The 23,219-nt window shown below is 41.4% G+C and overlaps 1 protein-coding gene across 4 annotated transcripts in view; it reads left to right on the top strand.

The window, feature by feature from the left end:
• TTC7A (tetratricopeptide repeat domain 7A) overlaps positions 1 to 23,219 on the top strand; it is a gene marked incomplete at both ends in the record, with an annotated part of 170,378 nt that overhangs the window by 15,474 nt on the left and 131,685 nt on the right. For 2 of the 4 annotated variants that reach the window (XM_080340822.1, XM_080340820.1), the window contains 5 exons: positions 4,976 to 5,106; positions 6,964 to 7,085; positions 14,276 to 14,354; positions 17,499 to 17,659; positions 18,093 to 18,156. In XM_080340822.1, the coding sequence (XP_080196948.1) occupies positions 4,976 to 5,106; positions 6,964 to 7,085; positions 14,276 to 14,354; positions 17,499 to 17,659; positions 18,093 to 18,156 (557 nt within the window). The remainder of the gene's footprint in view (positions 1 to 4,975; positions 5,107 to 6,963; positions 7,086 to 14,275; positions 14,355 to 17,498; positions 17,660 to 18,092; positions 18,157 to 23,219) is intronic. The other 2 variants (XM_080340821.1, XM_080340823.1) reach the window with 2 other exon arrangements.

Here is a 23,219-nt window from a genome sequence, read left to right as displayed (position 1 = left end):
ATATACTGGGCTGTTGCGTAGCGATAATCCTGTATAATAGGAAGCAATAGTGACAGAAGTTTGCATGGCTTTCTTGCAAAACAAAACTTTTCTCATCCTCCCTACCTTTAATGAGCTGCAGTGTGAATGAATGTGATCAAAACAACATGCTTCTAGGCCTTTCTTCTCCTTCTATTTGCATTTCAAATAAATGCTGCTGAATTTCTGGGGAGATGAGTGTCAAGACCCATGATGTGAATTATTTAAACTGTTGTGAATTGTGGCAGAAATAATGCATAGTGCTGTGTCAACATAATCCTGACTGCTGCTTTGCCTTGTTGAGGTTCAGGCTATTTTGCTTTCCAAGACACTAATGTGATAGGTTGACTCAGGGCTGTGCTCTGAAGTTCAAACCTTAGGTGGTGAGGCAGCCTGGTTGTAATACCATCTCTAAAATGGGTTTGGTTGTGCTTTGAATTTTGTCTTTGAAAAGTGTTTAAGTTCTGCTGGACTTTAATTAGTCAGCATGCACGTGTATATGTTTGAGGAGCTAGTCTTAAAAACAGCCTTGTTTCAATGCTAATTGATTTTTCTAGAGCCACACTTCTGAGCTAGGCTGAAGGCTGCATGCTGGAAGTGAAGTGCACCCTCGCCTTGGGGACAGGTGCCCAGAATGACCTGACGTTCACCACAGAGTGAGAACGTGCACACAACCTGTTTCCTTGCAGTAGTTGCCACGCAATACATTCACACTCAACTTACCTCAAGACAAATGACTTCTCTTGCTGTAGCTAGAGTAGAACTATTGCTTGTGCTTAGCTTAGCAGCACACTGCCTTCTAGCCAGGTTGGTCTGTCTGGGTGGCACAGGGGCACAGGTGCTGTAGCCTTGCTCTACAGACTGGGCCTGATGCTGTTGGCAGGGCTGTGTGTTCCACCCTAAGCTTACTTTTGCTTCAAGTTGCCACAGCTGCGTTCAGCCCAAATGTAGCATAGGACACAACACAAGAGGTAGGCTTAGCACTCTGTGTGCTGTTGTGTTTTCTTTGATTCCTTCCTTAGATTGCCAGGTTGCTCTGATACTCCTGGGCTATGGGGTTTTGACAACTGCAGGCTACAGCATACTGCTGCTGACCTCAGAGTCTTGCACCTGTGAACCTACCATTCCCCTCTTGTGTAAATTCATTCATCAGAAGTCTGTGTAAAAAGGAGAATGAAAAGTAGAGTAGATTCCTCCTATTGAGGAGGAGGAGTGCTGCTATTTGGTGGGCTAGTTTATGAACTGCAGCAAAAGAAGAAAGCCACCTTAGTTTCCTCTTCTCCCTAGCGATTGTGCAGTCTCCATCTGTGTGCTGAGGCTTTCAAGACCAGGCTGGGCAATGCCCCAGACCAACCCTGCTTTGAGCAGAAAGTTGAACCATGGGCCTTCTGTGATCTCTTCCAGCGTGAATTTTCATCTCACTTATGTTGCTGAGAATCTGATACAGCCTGTCCATGTGCATATATATGTTCCAGTTCTGGTAAAAACATCACCTCAGACCATTAGAGCTACGCAATATGTTGTCTTCACTTGGCAAGGGCTGAGCAGTGCACTTCAGCTCTAGGAAGAAATCAGTTCAATGACACCTCTTACAAACATTATGGGTTTTGCTTTTTTCTGACCCAAATGTAGACTAGCTTTAGAAGGGGGAAGAAGGGGCCAAGATTATAGAGAGATCAAGAGCTGGAGATCAATCTTTGGGGGAACTAGAGGAGGTGAATGGAAGCCTTATCTTTATGCAGGAAGGAAAAGCAGTGTTTCTATACATAGAAAGTTTCTGCCTTTGAAATGGGTAGAAAGAGTTCTTTTAAAAAGGATAATTGGAAAGCATATGTCTGTTTAAATCTTGAGCTTGGGCCATACTCTTCTATTAGAAAACTGTATCTTCACTGTATAAAACATTCTTATGGTATATATTTAAATTTGGGCATCTGATTCATATGAGAGAAAAAATTAGCATAGGTAAGTTGTAAGTTGGTATTATTACCATAACCGGTTGTGAAAAATACACAAGTCCCTTTACCTTAACCAGATACCAATAAAGCATATGGCTTTACGCTTTACTCAGAAGGTAATTCTGTCTTAGCGAGAGCTACACTTTTCTTGCTAAATCCAGTGTGGAAGTAGCGTGCACTTCCATGGCTTTCTGACACTTTATGGGAACTGAGTTGAATTTAAAATGTGTGTTGTGCTGCAAAGCTTTTTCTGTGCTGATAACAGGGGAATAGAGAAGAGTTAGTGGGACTTGGTTCTCAGGACTGGAGGGCTTGTAAACAGTCTTGTCCAGCTGCACCTTTAGCAAATCTGTAATTGTTGGGGCTTTGCACTATGAGAACTGAATTGGTGGCTGCACGAATAGGGAACTTTTCTTCTTGTTTTCTTTGCTTTGTCTACTGGATTTGCAGTCTGCTTGCTCAATTTTTTCTTTTCATTACATTTCTGTGGTAGGGAAGAATAGCCCTGTTCAGATTCTGTAGAAGATTTTATATTCTGATGACATCAGGTCAGTGCACATGGCATTAGCAGAAAGAACTGTGACTAATTTTGTTATCATGTGGGCAATTTTTCCTTCTTGCCCTTTACAAATATGAAAATGTGTGCAATGTAGGATAGTATCTGTCTTGATATGCTACATATTGCTCTGCACATACTGTGGCAAGAAACCTTTTGGGAGATGTTTGTTTATTGCCCTGTCTTTGATCAGCTCCAACTCTGGTTTTTGGACCGCATGGATGGGCATGTTTGTTGTCAGTGCTTGGTGCTGGCAAAGGCTGCTTGATTTCCTCCCCCGTGTCAGAGCTTAGAGATAGTAGCTCCTTACAGCGGGCTGTAGCATGTATGTAAATGGCTTTTTATCAGCTTGTTCTCTCTGTGTGACATCTCCCACGATAACCACCCCCATACAGACTGCTAGGATGGCTCTTGCAGTTTGGTTAGATGCTGCATGTGTATGAATGTCAGTGGATGCTACTGGATTTCTTTTAGGGCCCTCAAGGGAATGGTGACTCTGAAATGTAACACTTCTTAAAATTTATTTTCAATTAAATGGAATGATTAGAAATTCAGAGGTAGATAAAATTAAGACAGATCTAAGAAGAATATTTGTAAGCTGATTGTCCTGGCCTCAGCACTGGATAGTTTCTTTTTCTCTACAGAGAGTTAATGCCGTCTTTTCCCTTTCATTACTTAGCAACAGGATTAGAAAATAGAAGCTTTGAAATAATAGGAAAGCAGGCCATGATATAAAGCCAGAGACTTCATAGATAGACAAAATCTATGACATGTTGGATGCTGTGCAAGTTGTATGTCAGTAAAAAGGAGTGAACACAGAATGGGCATTGGCTAAAAGCAGCAAAATGATCATGGTCCCTGTCCCCCACACACTCAGTTTGAAGTAAATTCAGTCCTCCTGCTCTGCTCCAGTCAGGCTTTTCAAAGGTGAAAGGTACTAATGTGTGTTACTCAAACATATAGGTCCTTGAGGGAGTGTACTGTGCACTTCTGACTTGGGAGAGGGCAGAAGGGGTGGGGAGCCACCAGTTGGGGTGCCTTCTCCACCCGTTGAACTAGCTGTTCGTGTCTGGCTCAAATGTAAGACATGACATGTGGAAACTCCTAGCAGAGTAACCAAGGGGACGGAACAGAAACATTGAATATGAGAAGTAAACAAAGCTGGGACTGCCTAGGAACCTCCAGCATGAGCACTTGTGATGTATCTGTTCATTGTGGAGAAAGCTGGCTGCCCATTACTGCCTCCCCAGGGCTGGTTGTCAGGCTGCCGAGGTGACCTGTTCCTCCTGGGATGGTGGGACCCAGGGAAACGTGGTTCCTGGTATGTTCACATGGGTCAGAATCCTTTGCCCTGTGCTGCAGCAGTCTGAATCGCTCCCTTGGAGAGGCTGTCCAGACAGCTGAACTCTTTCATCACCTCTGTGGGTCTGTGTCGGGAACACTATGATTTTGTATTACGACTTAAACATTTTTTCATTAGTATTGGAGAGTGTTGTTATGTATAAAGTTTATTGGGAAGCATGTGCTGAACATTTTACAATGTGTGTTGGGCTACTGGGCATCAATGCAGTTGTGTTTGGTGTAGAAGACCAGTTTCCAAGGAGTGGTATGTTGTGGAGATCCAGGATGGCATAGGAACCTATACTGATCAGAGTAAAACTGGTATGTAGATATATTAGCCTCTGCAAACAGCTTTAGAGATAAAAAGGGTGTAGTAGTGTGATGCCAGACAAGGATCTGATAGTAAAAGATTTTCATGCAGGGAGAGTAGCTGTAGGTCTCCATTTAACATGCTCCCTGTTTGTAAGAGGGGAAAGAATCTGCGTAGTACAAAACCCAGGGCTTTTTTGTGTCTTTGGACACATGATCTTGTGGTTAAGAGTCTCTTGTGCCTTGCCAAGAGCTTGCTATGTGTCCATATGCAATTTGCATGTGCTCAGATTTTCCAAAAGAGGCCTTGTATTTTCCAACTCTGTTTTGGTATACTTTTCCAAGGTGGTTTTTTTTTTTCCCCTCAAAACCACTGCTTGTTGAAAGCTTCCCTTGGAATTGTGGATGCTTAGAAATTCTCAAATCCAGCCCCAGGGTGTTTCTGAAACAGCACTTGTGTTGAAGCACCCAAAATCTACAGCCGTCTTTGGAAATATAGGCCGTAATTTCTCTGCTTCTGCATCCCCGCCAGAGGGATTGTGTGTGCCTTTTCTTCATTAAGTGTTTGAGAGGCACTGTACAAGCGTGCAGTGACACTGTGTGTTGGATCAGCATGACAAAAATGCCTTGCATGTGTAGGAATTGTATTTTCCTGGGGGTCTTTTCCTTAAAGTCACTAAAACAATGGAGAAACCCACCTGTGGAAAAACTTTACTGTCAGCTGGTAAATGAAGGAATAGTACAGCCATGCTGCTGTTGGTGGGCTCCAGTTAAAGAAGGTGTTGCCATTTTGCAGGTCTGTCGCTGGAGCGCTCAACCAACTCAATTGCCTCACGTGCTCGACTGTGTGAAAAGGAGGAGGAAGCCATGGCTTGTTTCGAGACAGCGTGTGTCATTGCCCAGGTGTACCTGCAGGAGCTTGAAAAGGTAAGAAGGACAAGGAATTACTGAAGGGAGCCCAGCAGTGGGCTACAAAGATGATGAGGGGTCTGGACTGTCTTTCTTAAGAGACAGAGAGAGCTGGTTCTTTTCAGCCTGGAGAAGAGAAGGTTGAAAGGGGACCTTATTTATTCTTATAAATATCTCAAGGGTGGATGTCAAAAGGATGGCACCAGACTCCTTTCAGTGGTGCCAACGATAGGATGAGGGGCACCAGACACAGACTGAAGCACAGGAGGTTCCATCTGAATATGAGGAAAAACTTCTTTACTCTGATGATGTCAGAGCCCTGGAACAGGCTGCCCAGAGAGGTTGTGGAGTCTCCTCCTCTGGAGACATTCAAAACCGTCCTGGACACATTTCTGTGCCATCTGCTTGGTTGAATAAGTGAGGTGTCTGTGTATAAGAAGTTGCAAAACAGCAGTTCATCAGCTATCTGCCTGTTTTCTCTGAGAATGAGGTCTGGAAACCAGTTTTGCCTGTGGTGAAGCACTGAATACTTCAGATGTGCTCAGGTTGTATGTCAAGTTTAGCTCTTACCAAAGAGGGACTACAAATTTTGCATAGCCAGTGTCAGCATGAAGAAGCCCAAGAAGTTTTATGTATCTGCTGTGTAAATGATGCATAGGAGTGGATATTTGGATCGCTAATAAGCTGAAAGTAACCTTTTTGGGTCTTGCCGTAGCAGTTTAACTGCCAGTGCTTCAGTTTCTCCAGGTGAAACTGGAGGATCCTAGATCATCAGTAGCAAGTAACCGCTTAGTTGGTGGTTGGGTAGGAGGCTGAGTAAGATGAGTACTGTGAGCCCTCCACTGACCTGTAACACATGCCACTAATTTTCTGGGTACATGCATAGTGGTCTCTATCTGTAACTTTGCCTGTCTAAGAATGTATGCCATGTTCTTCCATGCCCTTGCTTTGACACACATCATGCTTGACACCAGCAGCACTGATGGCATTACGTGTTACCTGTTCTTCTGTAACTTAATGGCCTTTAACTTTCTGACCAGATATTTCGACTCTTCTCAGTGACAAAGGTGTGTGTCTGTACCAAGTTTTGTTTTTAATTGAATTAAACCAAGAAAACTGAGCTTAATGCATATATAAAAATCATTAAGAAAGCCAGCTGACAAGTTGTATGGTCTGTTTCTTTGTAGGACAGATTGTGTCTGTGAAGAAGGGAAGGGATTTTAACTCTAGTTCATTCATCTTATGGATAGAGACACAAGAATGCAGGATTACTTACAGATGTACTAAAGGTCCATAGGCTTTCTTCAGCCCTGGTTGTAAAACTCTGCTTTGGAGAGGCCACGCAGGGCTGCTTTCAGCAATGAAAACTGTTTGTTGCCAGTAAGGAAGCAAAGGCCAGAAGGGTTTGATAGAAGAAACAGAGGAAAGGCTAAGGTTTTTCCATCAGGACTCCTTATAAGTTACTAAGTCTTAACAAATATGTGTTATGTTAAGCTAGACATACATACTCAAACATTATATGAATATTTCTGTGAAAGATGCTGAATCTGTGTGGTTGGAGTAGTTATTTCTGAAGCCCTTGGATTAATGTGCCGCTTTCTACTTATGCTGTTAAAGTTGGAAGTAATAAGGAGGAATGGTGTTTCAAAACTCATGTTACATGCAGAATATTTAATGGAGGTCACTGTATGGTTTATTTTAAAGTTGACTTTGAAAGGCTTTTGAATAGCCAGTGAAAGTAAATTTTAAAGTAGTCTGAGGAGGAATCTGATGGCAGAAGCTAACTGTATTGTTTGCGGTACCGGTTCCTCATGAGCCAGAGACTTGTTCAAACAGTTCTCAGTAATCCCAGGTGTTTCTTTCCTCCCTTCACAGACCTTAAACAATACACATTCACGAAGTATCAAGGGCAGCAACGTGACTTACTCAGAGTTTGAACTTTCCTACTTCCTGGAAGCAGCTTTACAGAGTGCCTATGTGACTCATCTGAAGAAGGGGTAGGTGCATGGGGGTGTTAATAAAAATAGATAATGTGGAACATTTTATCTCGGAACAGATGAAGGCTTATTTCTTTGTATGTCTTCTGTTGTGAATTTTTTTTTTCCTTCAGTGTCCATTCCTCCTTCCCATTTGTCTCTCTTAAGTGTCCTAAGCCTTGTTTTTCCAGACCCACAAGTAGGGTGGAGTCGAACAATTTTGTTGTCTTGACTCAGCACTGTTCCCTGTGGAGATGAACGGAGCTTGACCATAAAGAGAGCAGAATTTACACTGCTGTGTGCTTTTAAAATGTTCAGCCACAGGACCTGGTTTAGAACTCAGTGAAGTCTTAAAGGTAGTTTCTTTGGTTTGTTTGTTTGCTTAAGGTCCTAAATGTCACAGTCAAAACCCCTGATCTGTGTTGTTGGCTAGAGAGAATCCATGTGGCAACAGTGCATCACTAGCTTATTTGTTATGCCTCTGAAGTACAGCTCCCAGTGAATCTTGGAAGGGCAAGAGGAGCTTGTATCTGCAAGCCTACAGCAAATTTCACCTGAGGAAAATCTTCTCAGGAACAATTAAAAAGTCATTGTAAATGCCTGCTTCCAAAGGCTGTTGGTGAGGGCACACTGTTCCCTAAAACAGGCTGTGTCTTCAAAACATAATAAATTCTGTTTAGCTGATGAAGAGGTTGCCATGTAGGAAGAGTGTCTCTTTACCATCCTTCCCTAGTCCTGTTCTTTCACCACATTATCCCATTTGTTGTCAAGCAATCAGCTACTGATTTTCTCACTGCTTTACGTAGTATTGCTGAAGTTTTAGAAACTTATTTTTTCAGCAAACCATCTTTGAAAGCCCCAAAGATTTTTTTTTTCTCTTATTTTATTCACTCCTCCTTTTCCTACTGAGTAAATGGAGAAGTGAAAAATGAGGGGAGATTGAAAGGAAGAAACTAGAAATAAAAAAAAAAAAATGCCAGCAAGAAAAAACTTTAGATTCTTCTATAGAAAATTGATACAATTTTTTGATTCTGGAGGAGGCATTGCTTCTTGTTTAGGGCTTTTTTGCTAGGTTTTTATCCCCTGAGAATGACTTGAAATACAACTGAGAATAGCCTCTGTGTTCCCCATGTTTTCATTAAAAATCGGCACTTGTGAGCATATTCATGAGAGGTGCCTTCAGGTAAGCCTTGTTTAACCCGAAGGCTTGCAAATACACAAAGCTCAAACGTTGTCAAATGACTGTTTTAGTCAGGTAAGTACAAGTTTATGTGTAAAGAAATTACGGACTTAAAAGACATAGTCTCAGCATCCCCTTAGCAGAAGGGGACAGGTGTGTGGTTTTCCCAGGTGAGTTGGTGGCTGACGAGCTGTGAGACAGCTTGTGCTTTCTTAGAGTTTTGCCACTTCTGTGGTGAACAAAAAGCTCAAGTCTTGCCAGTAAGCTCTTTAACTATGTAATAAAATAAAATCTCATTTAGAACATACGGTGTTGATGTCCTCTAGGCACCTTTTGAATATCAAAGTCACTCATGTTCATTTTATTCAGTGATGGTTTAAATTCAGTCTTCATCAGTTCAGTATATCTAGTTGGTTGTTTAAGCTATTACTGTGGGCCTTGCTTGCTCGCTTCCCACGTTATTTTAATGACAACCTTTAAAAAAACCCCAGAATACACACAGAAAAAAACCCTCCAGGAAAACAATTTGGAATCAAAATACATGTGTGAATTGAGCAGTGCTTCGATTATAAGCTGTACTGCTGCAGTGGCAGTGAAACATTCTCTGTAGCTGTCTCCTGATGAAAAAGCATCCTGGTTGGTGCGGTGGAGCTCCCGCTGCAGGGACGGGAGTGGAGCCCACGCATTCCTCGCCTCCTCCAGTTTGAGTGGGAACACCAGCCAGTTAAAGGGAAGGTCCCATGTGGAGGGCAGCAGCCTGGTGGGACTCAGCAGCTTGTCTCTGCCCCTCGGCTGGCACGAATGGGTGGTTCCTGCCACTAGAGGGCATAAGCAGCATTAGGATGCATTGCGGAAATAGGAGGAAAGCAGAAAGGAGCTTTTTAGGATGCTTCGTGTGTATCATAAATTTCTCCACCCAATGCTGAACAGCTCAAAGAAATGCTTTTGTTTTGCTTGTTGCATCCAGTGTGTTCAGGTGGGAAATAAACCTTGTATTATGAATGTTCAAGCTGGCAGGGGGATAGGTTCTATCAGGTGGGATGTGCTTCCCCAGTGGCACATGTGTACAAAAGAAATAGTGAGCGCTTTATTCTGGTGTGGCCAGGCAGAATTGCTGAGGGATGAGTGATGTTGTCATGCTTTTGTTCCTGCTGGCAGGAACAGGCGTGCTCCTCTCAGAGCATGGAAAGGGTGCCCTTTACTCATGCAGTGGAAAGAAGACACCTGTTACCAAACAAAGGTCCAGTCTCCCTTTCAGATGTTGAGCTGCTAGCTGTAAGGACCAGCAAATCTTGCAGCTGTGCAAGTCCTAGATTATTTTAAGAAGTTTCCTTAAAAATATTGTGTTACCGAAGACATGTTTCCTGCAGTTTGCCCTGCTGCATCCCAGCAAAGCTTTCTTTTATTCTTCGAGTGAGCAGTGTTAATGCCTTGGATGCAGATGTAGGCAGGCAGATGCTCTCGCACTGTAAGAGCCAGCCACTTGTCTTTTATGTTAGCACCTGCACTGGGATTTGGGGTTGTTTTTTCTGATATGGATGCGTGAAGATTAGGCTCATTTCTTACTGCCTTTCCTTTCAGAGTATTGAACAGATACTGCTACTTTATACTGTTATGGGAACTTTGGTCAAGATGCTTTTAGTATTTTCTTAGGGTAAAGAGGCTTCACCTGAGTGAAGTAATGGTTATATGTATGCTGCTCTCCTATATCACACTTGAAGTACATGTGGAGTTTCATAGGCAAAACAAACTCAGAGCTTTCTAGAAGGTGTGTTTGGTTTGGAAGCTCTAGATGGGACACTTTTAAAGAAAATTATAATAATATCTGAAAAATAACTTATTATAAATTGGATTTCCTTATGATTTGTCAAGTTAGGACCTAAATTACTCCAGAATACCCTGATGAAAATGCCTAGTAGGTAAAGGTTACACAATTTTTTCTTTTCCTTTCTCCTGTTGGTTTTCTAGAGTGCTCGGTTCCCTTTTTGATGTTTTGTAGGCATCTGTTGCAAGGGCACTTTGAATGAGTAACTTCCTGTATGTGTTGTTTCACAGTAGAACCTAATGTATGGAGGCAGGCAGGACAGTCTCTGCCAGCCTGTTCATCTCTCCTGAGGAATCCATGTGGGCTGTATTGTCGTTTGTCTCCTCTTCAGTCCTCACAGTCCTTATCCAGGACACTACAGCTGGTAATTTGGGAGTCTTACTGCCTACTGTATATACTGTATAGATCTAGAGAAGCATTAAGCTTTTTTTTTTTGTGTGTGTGCCCCACTTGTGTTAGACAGGCTGCCATTAGGAAACTCTAACGTACTTTGTTGTGGTTGCTTGTCTTGTATCTTCATTCATAGGAATCTGAGGCGTACTTCTTCAGGTGCGTTTTGTGCCTGCGTGTGAACAGCTGTTTAAGGAGAAAGTATGAATTTTTAGAAGCCTGGACGAGATGCAGAAGGAGCTGGGCAGAGGCATGTGTTGCATGGTGTTGCTGCTGTTTGTGTGTTTTTGGGTACCACTTTCCCCTGGATGGGTGGCTCTGCAAACTGCCATGTAGTCACCTCAAGATGGTCTCTTCCATCTGTTAGCAGCTAACTGTTTGAACAGTTAGTGAGCAGGAATAAGAACATGATCTCTGGTGCCCATGTTGTTGGGGAACTGTCTTTGCAGACCTCTTTGCCCATGGGCCACTCTGGTTCATTAACAATACTTTTCACAACAACTTGAATAGAAAGAAGTGTATTTTTTTTTACTTGTATCTTAAAAGTTTGTGTAGTGTTAACCCAAGAATATGACATAGATGTGAGATGACTGCTGTGGTTCCTGGAGAGGTTATTAATTACCCTGTGTTAACAGGATAGTTGTACAAACAAAACACTTTTTCACACCAGGCTGAACTGAGTGGACACAAGGTGCTCTTTGTCACAGTTTGTGCTCATGATTTTCTGTGTTCCTCTTTATTAGATTAGCTATAATTGAATCCTAAACCACATTTCGTCATGGGTTTTTAAATGCCTCTCTTGCCACTTTTGTGGCCAAAACCAAGGCAGTTAATTAACCGTGTGCTTTTTTTCCTTCCCGTTCTTCCTCATTTATTTTTCTAGCATCTTAGCAGTGCAATAGGGGCCCATGGACTCTTCCAGCTCATTTAATTTCCATGATCTGAGGTTTACTTATGATGCCATGGCTTGAGGCAACAGTACCTGGAATTTCCAGATAGTCTTCTATCCGAGTCCTGCAGAGGCTGAACATTGCTTAGTTTCCCATCTAGATAAGATCGAATAGATTCCCCATGGATTTCCAGAGGCTTTGTATTTGCATCCTCATTCATTTATCTATGTACATGTATTTCTGTTCAAATACATACTTTTCTTTTTGTGATCTTTGGATACTAATTTAAAAAAATATCTTCAAGTGCATATTTAATAAACGAAGGACATCTATTAATGGAACAGTAAGTTCCTTATCATTCTGAGTAGACCAGTTCATATGCTTAAAATGAAGTGTGTGCTCAGATGGCCTTCTGGCCTGGAACAGCAGAGCGGAAAGACAAACTTCTGTAATGAGGAATGTTTGCAGACTGCTGGCAGGTGTGCTCTGTCACAGCTCAATGTTCAATTAGGTTCAAAATATAAAACCTGACAAACAAATCCTCAGTCCCATAGTGGTGCTGTCAGGTGCTTTACATGTGTCAGAGTTGAGAGCTCAGAGCCCAGAGCCCTCTGAGAGACCCTGACCCACAAGCACCTGTCTGGGAGGTGGTGAGCGTTGGGTGCTCCTCCCGTGTTACCCATTTTACACTCTGACCCGTTGAAAGTGTTTCAGGGCATTTGTCATGTGGTTCTTGGTTTCAATCCTGACTACTTGCAGATGAGCAGCAACTTGACATTTATTCTTTCACTTTAGTGTGTCAATATTCCTTCTTTTTCCTTTCCCCTTCCCTGCAGAGCAATGTGTTTCTGCCACGAAGCTTAACGTGGTTTATGGCCTTGTCTAAAAAGTGGAACTGAAGTGGTGCTCCAGTTCTTTGGGAACAAAACTGTCTCTTTTTAGCACATTCTCTGGGTTTTTTTAATCTCTTACATATGTGCCAAATGTGGAATTAATTGGCTTTGCAAGTGGTCACTAATCTTTCTGATGCAAGTTAATGGAAATCATTGACACTTTATTTAGACAAATAGCATTATTCTAAGAAGACATCTAAACATATGCATTTTTGAAAATGTTGTAGAACTGTTAAACACCATAACTCTTCTGTCCAGCCTCTTAAGGAGCTCAAGGAAGCAGAGGAAATGCCAGTAGCTTTCAGTAACTGAGGAGAGCAATTGGACAGGTGCATTTTATTTAGATGGGGGAATTTATTTTGACTATCTGATAATAAATAGCATGTGAACAATTCTGTTGGATTTGGTGTGACTACTCATGTGCATAAATATCACTGTATGCTTTATTGCTTTCCCCATTTTAAGGTCCAGAACTGCATCTTTCTGGGTGTATTCTCTCCTAGACCCACAGAAAAGCACCAGATGTCTTAACCCTGTAGCTGGAGAGCTTGCTGAAGTGTTAAAGTCCAACTTACAAAAACTTCCTTGAGCTTTTTTCCCTTCATAAATTCGAAGCACATCTTCTACTTAGAAAGAAGAAGGAAAAAGAGAAACACTTTCTCCACAGGGGCAAGTTTCCAGTGTTTTTGCTCTTGCCTTACTTTGTTGCATGTCTGTAGGTCACTGACAACTAGGTAATCTACAGATTACTTCTAAGTTTAAAATTTTGGCATGAGTATTGATTGGAAGTAAGGGCACATGCATGTGCATTCTGTGACTTAGTGACCATAAGCTTTAGGGTGGCATTTTATGTCACTGGTATTCATGGCAAACATGATCACATTTTATTCCCCACCTTCACCTCTACCAAGCCCCCACAAAGAATTACTTTTTGTTTCTTCAAATGTTTGCTATTGATTCTGGAGTTCAAGAAGATTTGCAGCACATGAAACTGGACATAAGCGCAGTCTTTACTGCTTACCTTCAAAATTTTATCAGATTGACAGAAAAGTGTGTTATGGTGTATGGCTTATTTAATGAAATCTAGGTTTCATCTGCACAGAAAATTCTCTTGGAATAAGCTGAAGTGGCAGTTAATATATAAGTACAGCCGCTTCTCTGGTTGTCTTTATTCCAGTAGAGCATTGCTCCTTTTCTAATAACTTGTATTTCTTTGGGTAGCTTCCATTCTGCAATGAAAGTGAGTGGAACCATTTTGTAGTTACTGTGGTGGCAGAGCCATGTCCTGAGTCTTGAAAAGCTTATAGACTGCAGATGTGTTAACTTGTATGTCTGGTATTTCATCTTTCCTCTCAGTATCCCTCTTAATGCTCAGACACATGATTAAGATACCACTTGGTCTGCTTTAATTGCTCATGGTTTATGCAGAATATTGTGATTTTGTTTTTATTTTTTATTTTAGCCTAACCTCCTTTTATTGCAGGTGGAGCTGTGCTTGCAGACAGTTACTGCAACTTAGCTGCCTGGTAATATACTGTTTAAACCTCTGTAATTTCATCATGTGTCTGGCCCATCAGACACAAGGCGTTTAAGCACCACCTAAAAGGAATCGTCGTTTAAAAGCGTCATGTAAGCTCAATATAATTCAAACAAGTACAATCTGTGTGTGCGAAGAGGAGATGTAGATGCTTTTAAGAAAAAGCATCTGCTTTATAAATACGAGCTATGAAAGGCTTCCAAATGTCCCCTCTGTTTGTCAAATGTGAACGTGATCTTCTCCTAGGAAGCCATCTGGAGTAGAGATGCTACCATCGCTGCCTCTCTCGGTGCCATTGTCCTGTCTGTGCCTCAGAGTGACTTGTCTCACTACCGCACATTCAGCATTCATGATTGTTTCGTGGGTTTGTTTGAATGTCAAGATTATTGCCAAGCTTTGGCACATCATACAGATATTTTGTCTCTAATGTGCTGTGTTTTATGTGGTGTTTTTTTTTTTTTCTTTTTTTTTTTTTATTCTTCTGCCTTCCCCATAGAAATATTGTGAAAGGCATGAGGAGTCTGCGAGAAATGCTACGGACAATGGAAACAAAAGCTACTCAGACCTTCAGAATGGTAAGAGGAATGGGAGACGGGAAGGTGGGTTTTTTGTCCTCACTTGATAGATGATTGCTGCCTTTTTATTTTTTTTTTTAAGAAAAAGCTTTTGGAAGTATATGGTCAAGTGATGCTCTTAATTCAAAGACCTGCCCAAGTGAAACCTCTGAGCCATCAGACTTTGGCATGTGGGTTACTCCTTTTTTTTTTTTTCTTTTCAGCATGTTTTCTAGCCCTGCTAGAAATAGGGATGTATTTAGTTTGACAGTGCTGTCCTCAAGTGATAACGTCTTGTTTTCTTTCTTGCTTTGCAGTGTGTGCATGCACACCTTTTTGCGTTTGCATATGGAAACATTAAGTACTTCTGTCTCTTGCAACAAGCAGTGCTTTTTTTAGACTCAAGTGCCTCAGTGTTCTTCCTGTCAAACACCCTTCAGTACAGAGTGATTTTTAATTTTTAAATACTTTTTTTGTTGATGTTGGCATTCTGCATCCATTTCCTGAGCGCTTCTGGTAAAGAAATCACGGAGAAAGTTGTTGATGTGCCTATTTAACTTCTTAGACATTTAACTGGTTCTCCCGTCTCTCCCCTTTAAGAGATCTTGTGCAGAAGTTACTCAGGAGGTGACAAGGTCAACAACATGGAGAGTAGGAGTCTTGAGAACATGATTGAAAACTTTGCAGCTCTAAAAACACTGCTGTCGATATGACTAAACTTGTTTTGTGCTTGGTTCAGCTTTGTGTTTTGTGTAATTACAGAGGAGTTCAGCAAGGGAGGTCGGCATGGGTTTGCGTAGCAGTTTGGAGATGGAGAGTGCCAGGTTCCAATGGATGGACTGACTGTGTGTCCAGCTCACATGCAGAGCTAAAATCAAAGTGTGAACAGAAAGGGTATCCTGCGTACTTTTTTTGCCTAGGTTTCTCACATCTGTGTATTTTGGAACTTCTGTTCTGGAAATTAATCTTCTTATTGCCTTGGGATCACCTTATATGACTAATTGAGAATTCAGATGCATGTGAACGTTTGTCACACTCAAGTGGTTGCATCTGTTTCCAGATTGAGATCAGGGTTCAGGGGATTTTTCTTGCTCACCTGTTTTATCATTTTGCTGAAAGGAGTCTAACCATCTGCTGTTCCTCTACCATGACAGAATGTGGCTCTTAAATGCTCCTGTCCCTTTGCAACTGGGGAGAGCTGTACAACACCTCTGGGGGATTTTTCCCTGAGGAGAAATCTGAAGGTGTTCACCCAATAGCTTTACCTGGGATTTCCGTTTTACTGGAAGTTCCATTTTCAGTTTTTTTACTTATTTTTAAAGAGCTTTCAGGAGGGCAAAGGGAGGAACGTGGTTAATTAAACAAGTTTTTCAAGCATGAAAATGAAACACATGATTTCTTTTTGTTTTCCTAATTTGTGGGATCACAGTGTTCTTCAAGCATAATGATGCTTTTTTTTAGCCAAAGGCAGCAATAACATAAATCAGAGTCTTGGCCTGTTCTGGTTTGTTTGGTCTTATTCAAAACAAGAGTGAAGTTAATTTACACAGCTACTGTACTGTACGTTACAATCAAAGACACTGAAAGTATTTGGTGCTTGCCTTTTGAAAGGCTTATCACAAACTGTACTCCTGTGTGAACCAGTAGAGATCTTTCTGTTGCTGGCATATTATTTCCCCCCCACCATTAAGACTGTAGGAAAACACAGAAGAGTTGGCTCCTCAGGGTAAAAGTGACTAAATAATTACACACTGAGACGATGAAAAGATACTGGCTAACGTCGCAGGGCCCCAGGCCATTTTGCTCATGGTTACTTGCTATAAAAAGCATAGAAAAGCCTAGTTAGAAATAGATGGCTTTCGGTAACTTGTCAGTAGGAGTGCTTGGAAGGTCTTGGGGTTTCCAGGGAGTTGTATGTGACAATATTTCTTTGAGGCGCCGCCATACATTCAGATCACTTTGCTGTTTGCTAGGTGCCTCCCTTGCTGGTGTTTAAGAAGCTGTGGTTGCATTTTAGACTAATTCAATTAATTTATGTGTGGTGAGATGGATGAAAATAAAGAACCTTCTATCAAAATGAGTTATTTTTTTGAATCTGGTGACAGGAACTTTAACCTCAGTATGATTTCTTTGGTCCTCTAGATGTCATACCTCAAGTGGAGTGATGTTTCACTTTATCAATCATGCCTTTCCTTTAAAAGGAAATTACTCTTGTTGGCCTCATAACACATCTCGAAGTGTGGATTGCATATAAAATACATATGTAGTAGTCAGAGGAGTTCCAAAATAAATTTACAAGTATTAGTACAGAAGGGCTGAAGACTCACACTGCCTCTGTTCTGTGCAGTATTTACTTCAGAGTGCTGTGCTGCTTGGAATTCACAGAAAATACCACCCGTTTTGATGCCTCTGTGCTTGTTTGTATGTTCATCTATTACAATGAAACAAATCAGAGATTTGTTGAGTGGAGGACAAGGACAAATGGCACAGATAATTTTGCAAAGTCAAGTTCACTTGCCCCCTTTGGGGCCCAGCTTGCCAGATCTGTGTGTGTATTTAAGGTATTTAAGGATCCTTGGCTACTCGGTATCTAGAAGTGCGTATCTCAGTATCAAGTTCCTAAGGCTTTTCTTTCCTTCTTCCATTGTTGCAACAAAAAGAGAGCAGCACTACTGAGATGTAGCTAGAGAAGGCTGCCGGAAGGGCAATACTAGCAGATAAAGGGGTTGATCTGTTAAACCTAATACAAAAGTAGCCTCTGGGCTGAGACTTGCAGACAAAATCCTGAGGCTGGGAAGGCAGTGGAGTGACATCATACTCGAGTACAGTAACATTTGTGAGATGCTCTCAGCGGCCGGAGTGGCAATCTGTTGTATTAATTCACCAAGTTGTCTCTTGCTGTCAGGCCTTTGTGATACTTGTTTCCTGCAGCATTTCAACAAGACCACCTGAACGCTAAGGCTGCCGTTTTTGGAGGAGGGAAGAAACTGCCACTGCTGTAGACTTTTTAGCAACTGTTTTAGCTAATCTAGCTTTCCGAAAAGTGGTACTATCATCTTGTCAGCACATCTCCTTCCCCAGGTGGAACATGGGGAGGGAGGAATCTTTTGTGTTGGGGACATCTTCACTGATGTGTCTCTTTTTGTCCTGTTCACTGATCTCTAGACTGCAGCCAAACAGCTAGCCCAAGTACTTCTCCATTCCCTCAGTGAAGACTGTTACTGGAGCCCTTTATCTGACCCACTTCCCGAGTTCATGAACAAGGAAGATCAGTCTTATGTCAGCAATCTTCTTTGTCGGAGGCCTGAGCTGTACACAGAAGAGAAGTAAGCTTTTATTTTTTAACTTCAGTCTGTTGGAAGGAGTGTGTTTGTACACTCTTGGGTACTGCTAATTATGTCACTGATCCATGTAGTAGTCTTGTGTGTTCTCGTTCTTAACATCCCATCAAAAGGCCTGCTGGGAAAAAAAAAAAATTAAACCTTGAGTGCATTGTATTTTGTTTTTTCCCAGGAAGGAACAAAATCCAGCCAAATAGCTGTCTTTGCTGTGAAATGGAAGTAATCTATTTATGGTTCAGTATAGCTCATCTAGGATATATTGCAGAGCTTTTAATTATGTGAACCTGCAAAAGAAGGTATTGCCTAGCAAATGAATTATACATGAGATGTTTCAAGTTACTGCTCCTCTTGTGAAATGAGAAAGAGGCTGACAGGATAATTCTTGACCTTCCTCAGAAAAATGTGTTCTTTCTTTCAGTGCCTACTGCCCTCAAGACAATGTAGAAGAAGCCCTTCTTCTCCTCTTGATCAGTGAATCCATGGTAAGCCAAAAATGAGTTTGTAATACTAACTAGCACAAAGGAATATCTAGTATTTTCAAGTCAAGTCTTCTGGTTGGTTTTGTTTACAGAATCTTCGCTATATAAACAGAAGGAAGGATTCGGCTGCTGAACAGGAAATGCTATTTATTCCTTTATTAGTGATGCCACTGTTATTTCATGGAACATCGGTGAAAGGTTTTGGGAATTGTCAAGAAGAGGAGGTGACTGCATATACCACACCATATCTGACATCCAGATACATTGTCAGTAGACAGATGTTTTTATTCAAAACATCTATGTGGATTTATGGATCAAGAATGAGATGAAGGGACCCTTGCCTAAGGCCAGGCATGATAGTGGTACCCTCTGTTTGGCATTTGCAGGACAGAATATCCTGCATTCTGTAGTCTGCAGGACTAATTTAGCTGTGATCTTTAGCAGTTTCTGATGCTCATGACACAGGGAATTTTGCAGAAACATTTGTAATGAACAATTAGATTTATTTTATTTTTAGTATCAGTTGCTTTAAAAAAATGGCTTTACGAAGAAGGGAAAGGGAGAGAAAAGCAACTGCATGGAAAATTGTATGGTAATCTTTGATCATTTTTGTGTTCTTAAAAGATGCAAACATACAGAATGTTTTCTGAGCATATGTAAGGAAAGTTACTTTGAGCTGCAAGTGACCACTTAGTATTTAAAGCAAAGTGAGATTTGAAAACCTTGGAGCATCAGTGACCCTCTTAGGAAATGACCCTCTTTTAAACAGCTTTCAGAGAAGTTGAAGAGAGATACTGTGCAAACCATTTTGGTTTTTTTACTTCCTTCAGTTTTTCTTTGTCTAGTTCTTCTGGCTCAAGTCCTTTCCCTTTCCAGCAAACTTCTTCAGAACATGGCAATTTCATATTCTTTGCTTTTAAAGTTTGGGGAAAAATTGAAGAGGTGGAACCACCGCAAAATATTAAATTTACTTAAAGATCACTTAGATCTGGGTGTTACTTTGTGCTTTTTAGTACTTTCTAGATTAAGCTTCTGCAGTACATCTGCTTTGTGTTTTCAAGGGCTTTTCTCCAGTTAAAAGTGCTTTTCATAACTGGAAGTGGAGACTGCAGGAGTGAGGGCTTGTAGAGGGCCACGTGCACTTCTATTAAAATCAGAACTCCTCGAGTCATTGTGGCTTGTCAGCGCTGATCCAAGAGAGACGAGGATCGGGGGTCTGGAGCAGTGACAGTACTGGCTGCTCCAGCCTTGTCTGGGACTGGGCTTGCAGTCAGAAAGGCCTTGTGGGGCCTTCAGCTCTGTAATCTTGTTCTGCTGAGGTCAATGAAAGTTATACCTGTTTTATCCAATGGTGCTTAAAATGGTGAACTGGTCCTGTAACTAAGTTATGGATGAAGCAGTGAGAAAATACAATTGATAGGAACTGGACTGCTGTGCTGACTTCAAGGCTGAATAAGTAAGCCTGTGTTTGCTTAAGTGCTGTCTTCTATATATAGTAACTTTCTGGAGGTAGACGCAAGACATTCTGATCTGCTGCATATAAAGCATTTAAATAATTGGATGTCTCGTATCAGAACACTGCAGGAACCAGAACTGTGTGGGGGTTTTTCTTCTTTTCATTTTTTGGAAATGGCAACATCTGAGCCTTCCTCTTGCATTAGCAATAAACTTGCCATATTTTTTTTAACAAAAGTACAGGACAAGTGTATAGAAATACAGCTGTGTATAGAAATGAGTGTAGGAACTGCAAGAGGTCCTTCCTAAGTAAAGGAACAGAGGAAGCAATCTGGTTCTTATATGTGTTTGCAATCCCTAAATATTTTCCTGTAGTTTTACTGTTATGGTACTAAGAAGGGGAAATTTTGTTTAATTTATGACATGAGACATCTTTTTCCATGACAACTTTGTAGCCTAGTGAATTTTCTAGAGTACAGGTTTGTTGTTTGTTTGAAGTTTTGTAGTGTTTGTTTGTTTTGTTGTTTGTTTGTTGTTGTTGTTACTGTTGGTTGTTTGGGTTTTTGTGTGGTGTTCGTTTTTTGTGGTGCTGGTGTTGTTGTTTTTAAACTTGCTGAAGCTCATGGAAAATGAGTTAACAAGAAGCAGATTTCCAGTTGAGGTTTCCCTAATGACATAATGTTAACAACGGAATAAACCATATTTTTCTTCCTAAAGGGAGTGTCAGTGGCAAGCAATAATGATATGTTTCTGTAGGCCAGTAAGTAACATAGTTGATGTTCCCGGATTTTGACTGGATCAGGCGTTCTTTCAGTATTTACAATTATGAACCCCTTGAAATGAAACAGAAGTATGCAATTAGGTTGGCTTCCTGGGAGCTCTTCAGCTTCTCTGACACTTTGATTGCTCTGTCAGAGCAAAACTCACCAGAAAGGTACTTTTCCTGTCTGATTTTTAAAGAGACAAAAGAGCAACCCAGGACTGTAAAGCCAAACAGCTGCTCCACATGCCTGTTCCTGACTTTAGCCAGTCTAAAATGAGCTCAAGGAGTGCAAAACTGGGGGATGGAGGGACAGAAGAATTGTCAGCGCATGGAGCGGACACAGAGCAAAGATGTACTACTGGGAAGTAGCATAAATCAGCAGAGAACCTCAAACAAAGTAAATATGTGATAAATTTGATGAGAAGGAGGCATGGTAGCTTTTTCAAGAAGTATATACTTACTATAGAACACCTTCCCCCTTGCCCCAAGCTATACAGGGAGGGAATAGATCGGTGCTAGGTAGTCTGATGCTTTTGTTTGTCTTGCCTTCCTAAAGTGAAGCTAACATCTACTTCACCAGGATCTGTGCAGCTTCCCATAAGATGTTAAGCGGGTTAAAAGAACTGTTCCTGTAAGGAGGAAGGGAAGGAAAGAAATTGTCTCTAAGGTGTTGTGAGCCAGACCCTGCATTCCAGCATGCCCCTGGCTCTTGGTGGTGCTGGGTTCTGGCTTGCGATGCTGCCCCAGTTTTTCTTCTCATCCTTTTAGCTTGCATTGGAAAGGAGCCAGTTTGTGTGTTCTGGTGGGATGAAATGAGAATGTCTTCTAAAGGAGTCATTAAGGGTTCCTTTAGTATTTCACTTACTCTGCCTCTGAGACTAAGTATGTAAGAGTTTATCAGATGGCCAAATGACATGGTAGCCTATTTCATAGGTTTGAAGTTGCTTCTGTGGGTATATTGACACTTCCAGGGAAAGCTTGGCGCCTCTTTCCTCATGGCACTCTCTTGAGTTGCCTCATGTATTCTTTCTGTCCCATTGTAAATGGGAACCTATTTTCATAAACTATGGCATCTTGGTAAAAAATGAAAGGCATCCCAGTTGTTGAGTTTGGCAAGCACTCCTCCTCTGTGCCAGCTGTTATTTAGTCATGGTGGTTGTCTGTAGAGTTGTCATGAAGGAATCTAGTGAAACAAATCAGGCAGCCTGAAGTTTAGCACAGTCAGGGCTGTCTTTAGGGGGCTTTGTGGCCTCCAGGCTAAATTCTCTTTCTTTATGCACAGCCTGAGTTATAGTATGGATGAGCTGCATTTGTGAGAGGAGGAAAATTATCTCCTTGAGACCAAGGAGAAGGCCAGTCAGTGACAGCCTTTACCAGCTCAGGCAGTGGTAGAATGATGTGATCCTATCATATGTTGGGAAAAAAAGGACTGGCCTATTTTTAAACCACCAGTCCTCTTTCTTATTGCATTTAACCCATCAAAACCATTAGCACTGCGTTTCTGGGGAGAAATGAGGGTGTATTGTGACTTGCTGCGGTGTGGTTTCTCCACATCGCGCTACCGGTGGGAACAGCACTTGGCTCTGCCATCAGAGACTCTGGTGCTTTGTGCTGCAGGGTGTAGGCAAGGGAGGTTTGACAGAACTAACCCTTAGCCTTAGTTTTGTTTCTTTTAATAACCATTCTCAGGAGTATTCTGAGTTGACTGCACTGCTCCTTAAAGTCAGCCAGAAGTTTCTCAGAGCCAGGAATGGAATGCTTTCTATTACGTTTTCTATTTACTTTTGAGGTTAAAACAAAAAAAAAAAAAAAAAAGGAAACGTTCTTTGTTTCTTTGTTTGCACTTAGAAACCTTGTCTTCTTGTATCTGAGGTCCAATGTACAGTCTAAAATCCCTGTATTCAGCACTTGGCAATGCTGACTCTGACAACTGGGGATTCTGGCTGGTGTGGTCCACCAAACATACCAGGTAACTATGGATTATTATTCTTGGCACTGTGTTTACTCGTACTGAAAATGAAGCTCCTTGTACCCAAAACTAATAAATTCTGTGCCTGTGTAAAAAAAATATTAGAAATGTCATCCTTGTCTTATCTCTGATTTGAATCCCTAAAGGCGATTTGACCTTGGAGAGCCTTAGAGCACAGAACAGATGGTGAAGGGGAAGTAAGATCCTGGGACTTGTCCTGTTCCTTTTACTGGTGAGAGCAAACTCATGGCTCTGAGCATGCCTTTAATGGAACAAGATTAAACCCACATATTTTTAAGCACAGAAATAATTAAAACCTGTTAATTCTACAGTTCCTAGTTTTATAAAATAATACTGTCCAGTAAATCAGCTGTCAAAGGAGAAGGAGCTATTGTTGCTTTTGTAGGATTTTATTTTTTTGACTGATATCAAGCCCAATGATGATAAAACAGCTGGATGACCATCATGAGTGTTTTGGATGAGGGCTATCATGCTATGGCAGCTAAAAGAGACAACTGGGGACAGCATTGCTCACGCTGTTGATTCTTGCCAAATCATGGCCGTGCACTTAGAGTAGCAAACCTGACTGTCTTTTTAACTGGCCTACAAGGCAAGGCTATGTGTTGGGGACCTGCAAAGGTGGATTGCAGGATGCTTCTAGCGGGAAATACACCTCCTCTATTAATTGCCTCCTGAATAAGTAGTTCTAATGTGAGTTTCTGGAGATGGGGAGCTTTTTTCTTCTGCTTTGCAGTAGAAAGTCTTGTTTCCTAACTTTTGCAAAAAAGAGGGTGGAAATTCTTGGGAGATAGCTTTCTAAATGCAGATTACTGATAGCAAGTATATGACTTTGTTACTATGCTGGTTTTGGCTGGAATA

The sequence above is a fragment of the Nesoenas mayeri genome (genome assembly GCF_963082525.1).
Source record: "Nesoenas mayeri genome assembly, chromosome: 3".
NCBI classification, from domain to species: domain Eukaryota; kingdom Metazoa; phylum Chordata; class Aves; order Columbiformes; family Columbidae; genus Nesoenas; species Nesoenas mayeri.
The sequence above is the reverse complement of the archived record's forward strand: the minus strand, read 5'-3'. Positions and strand labels throughout refer to the sequence as shown.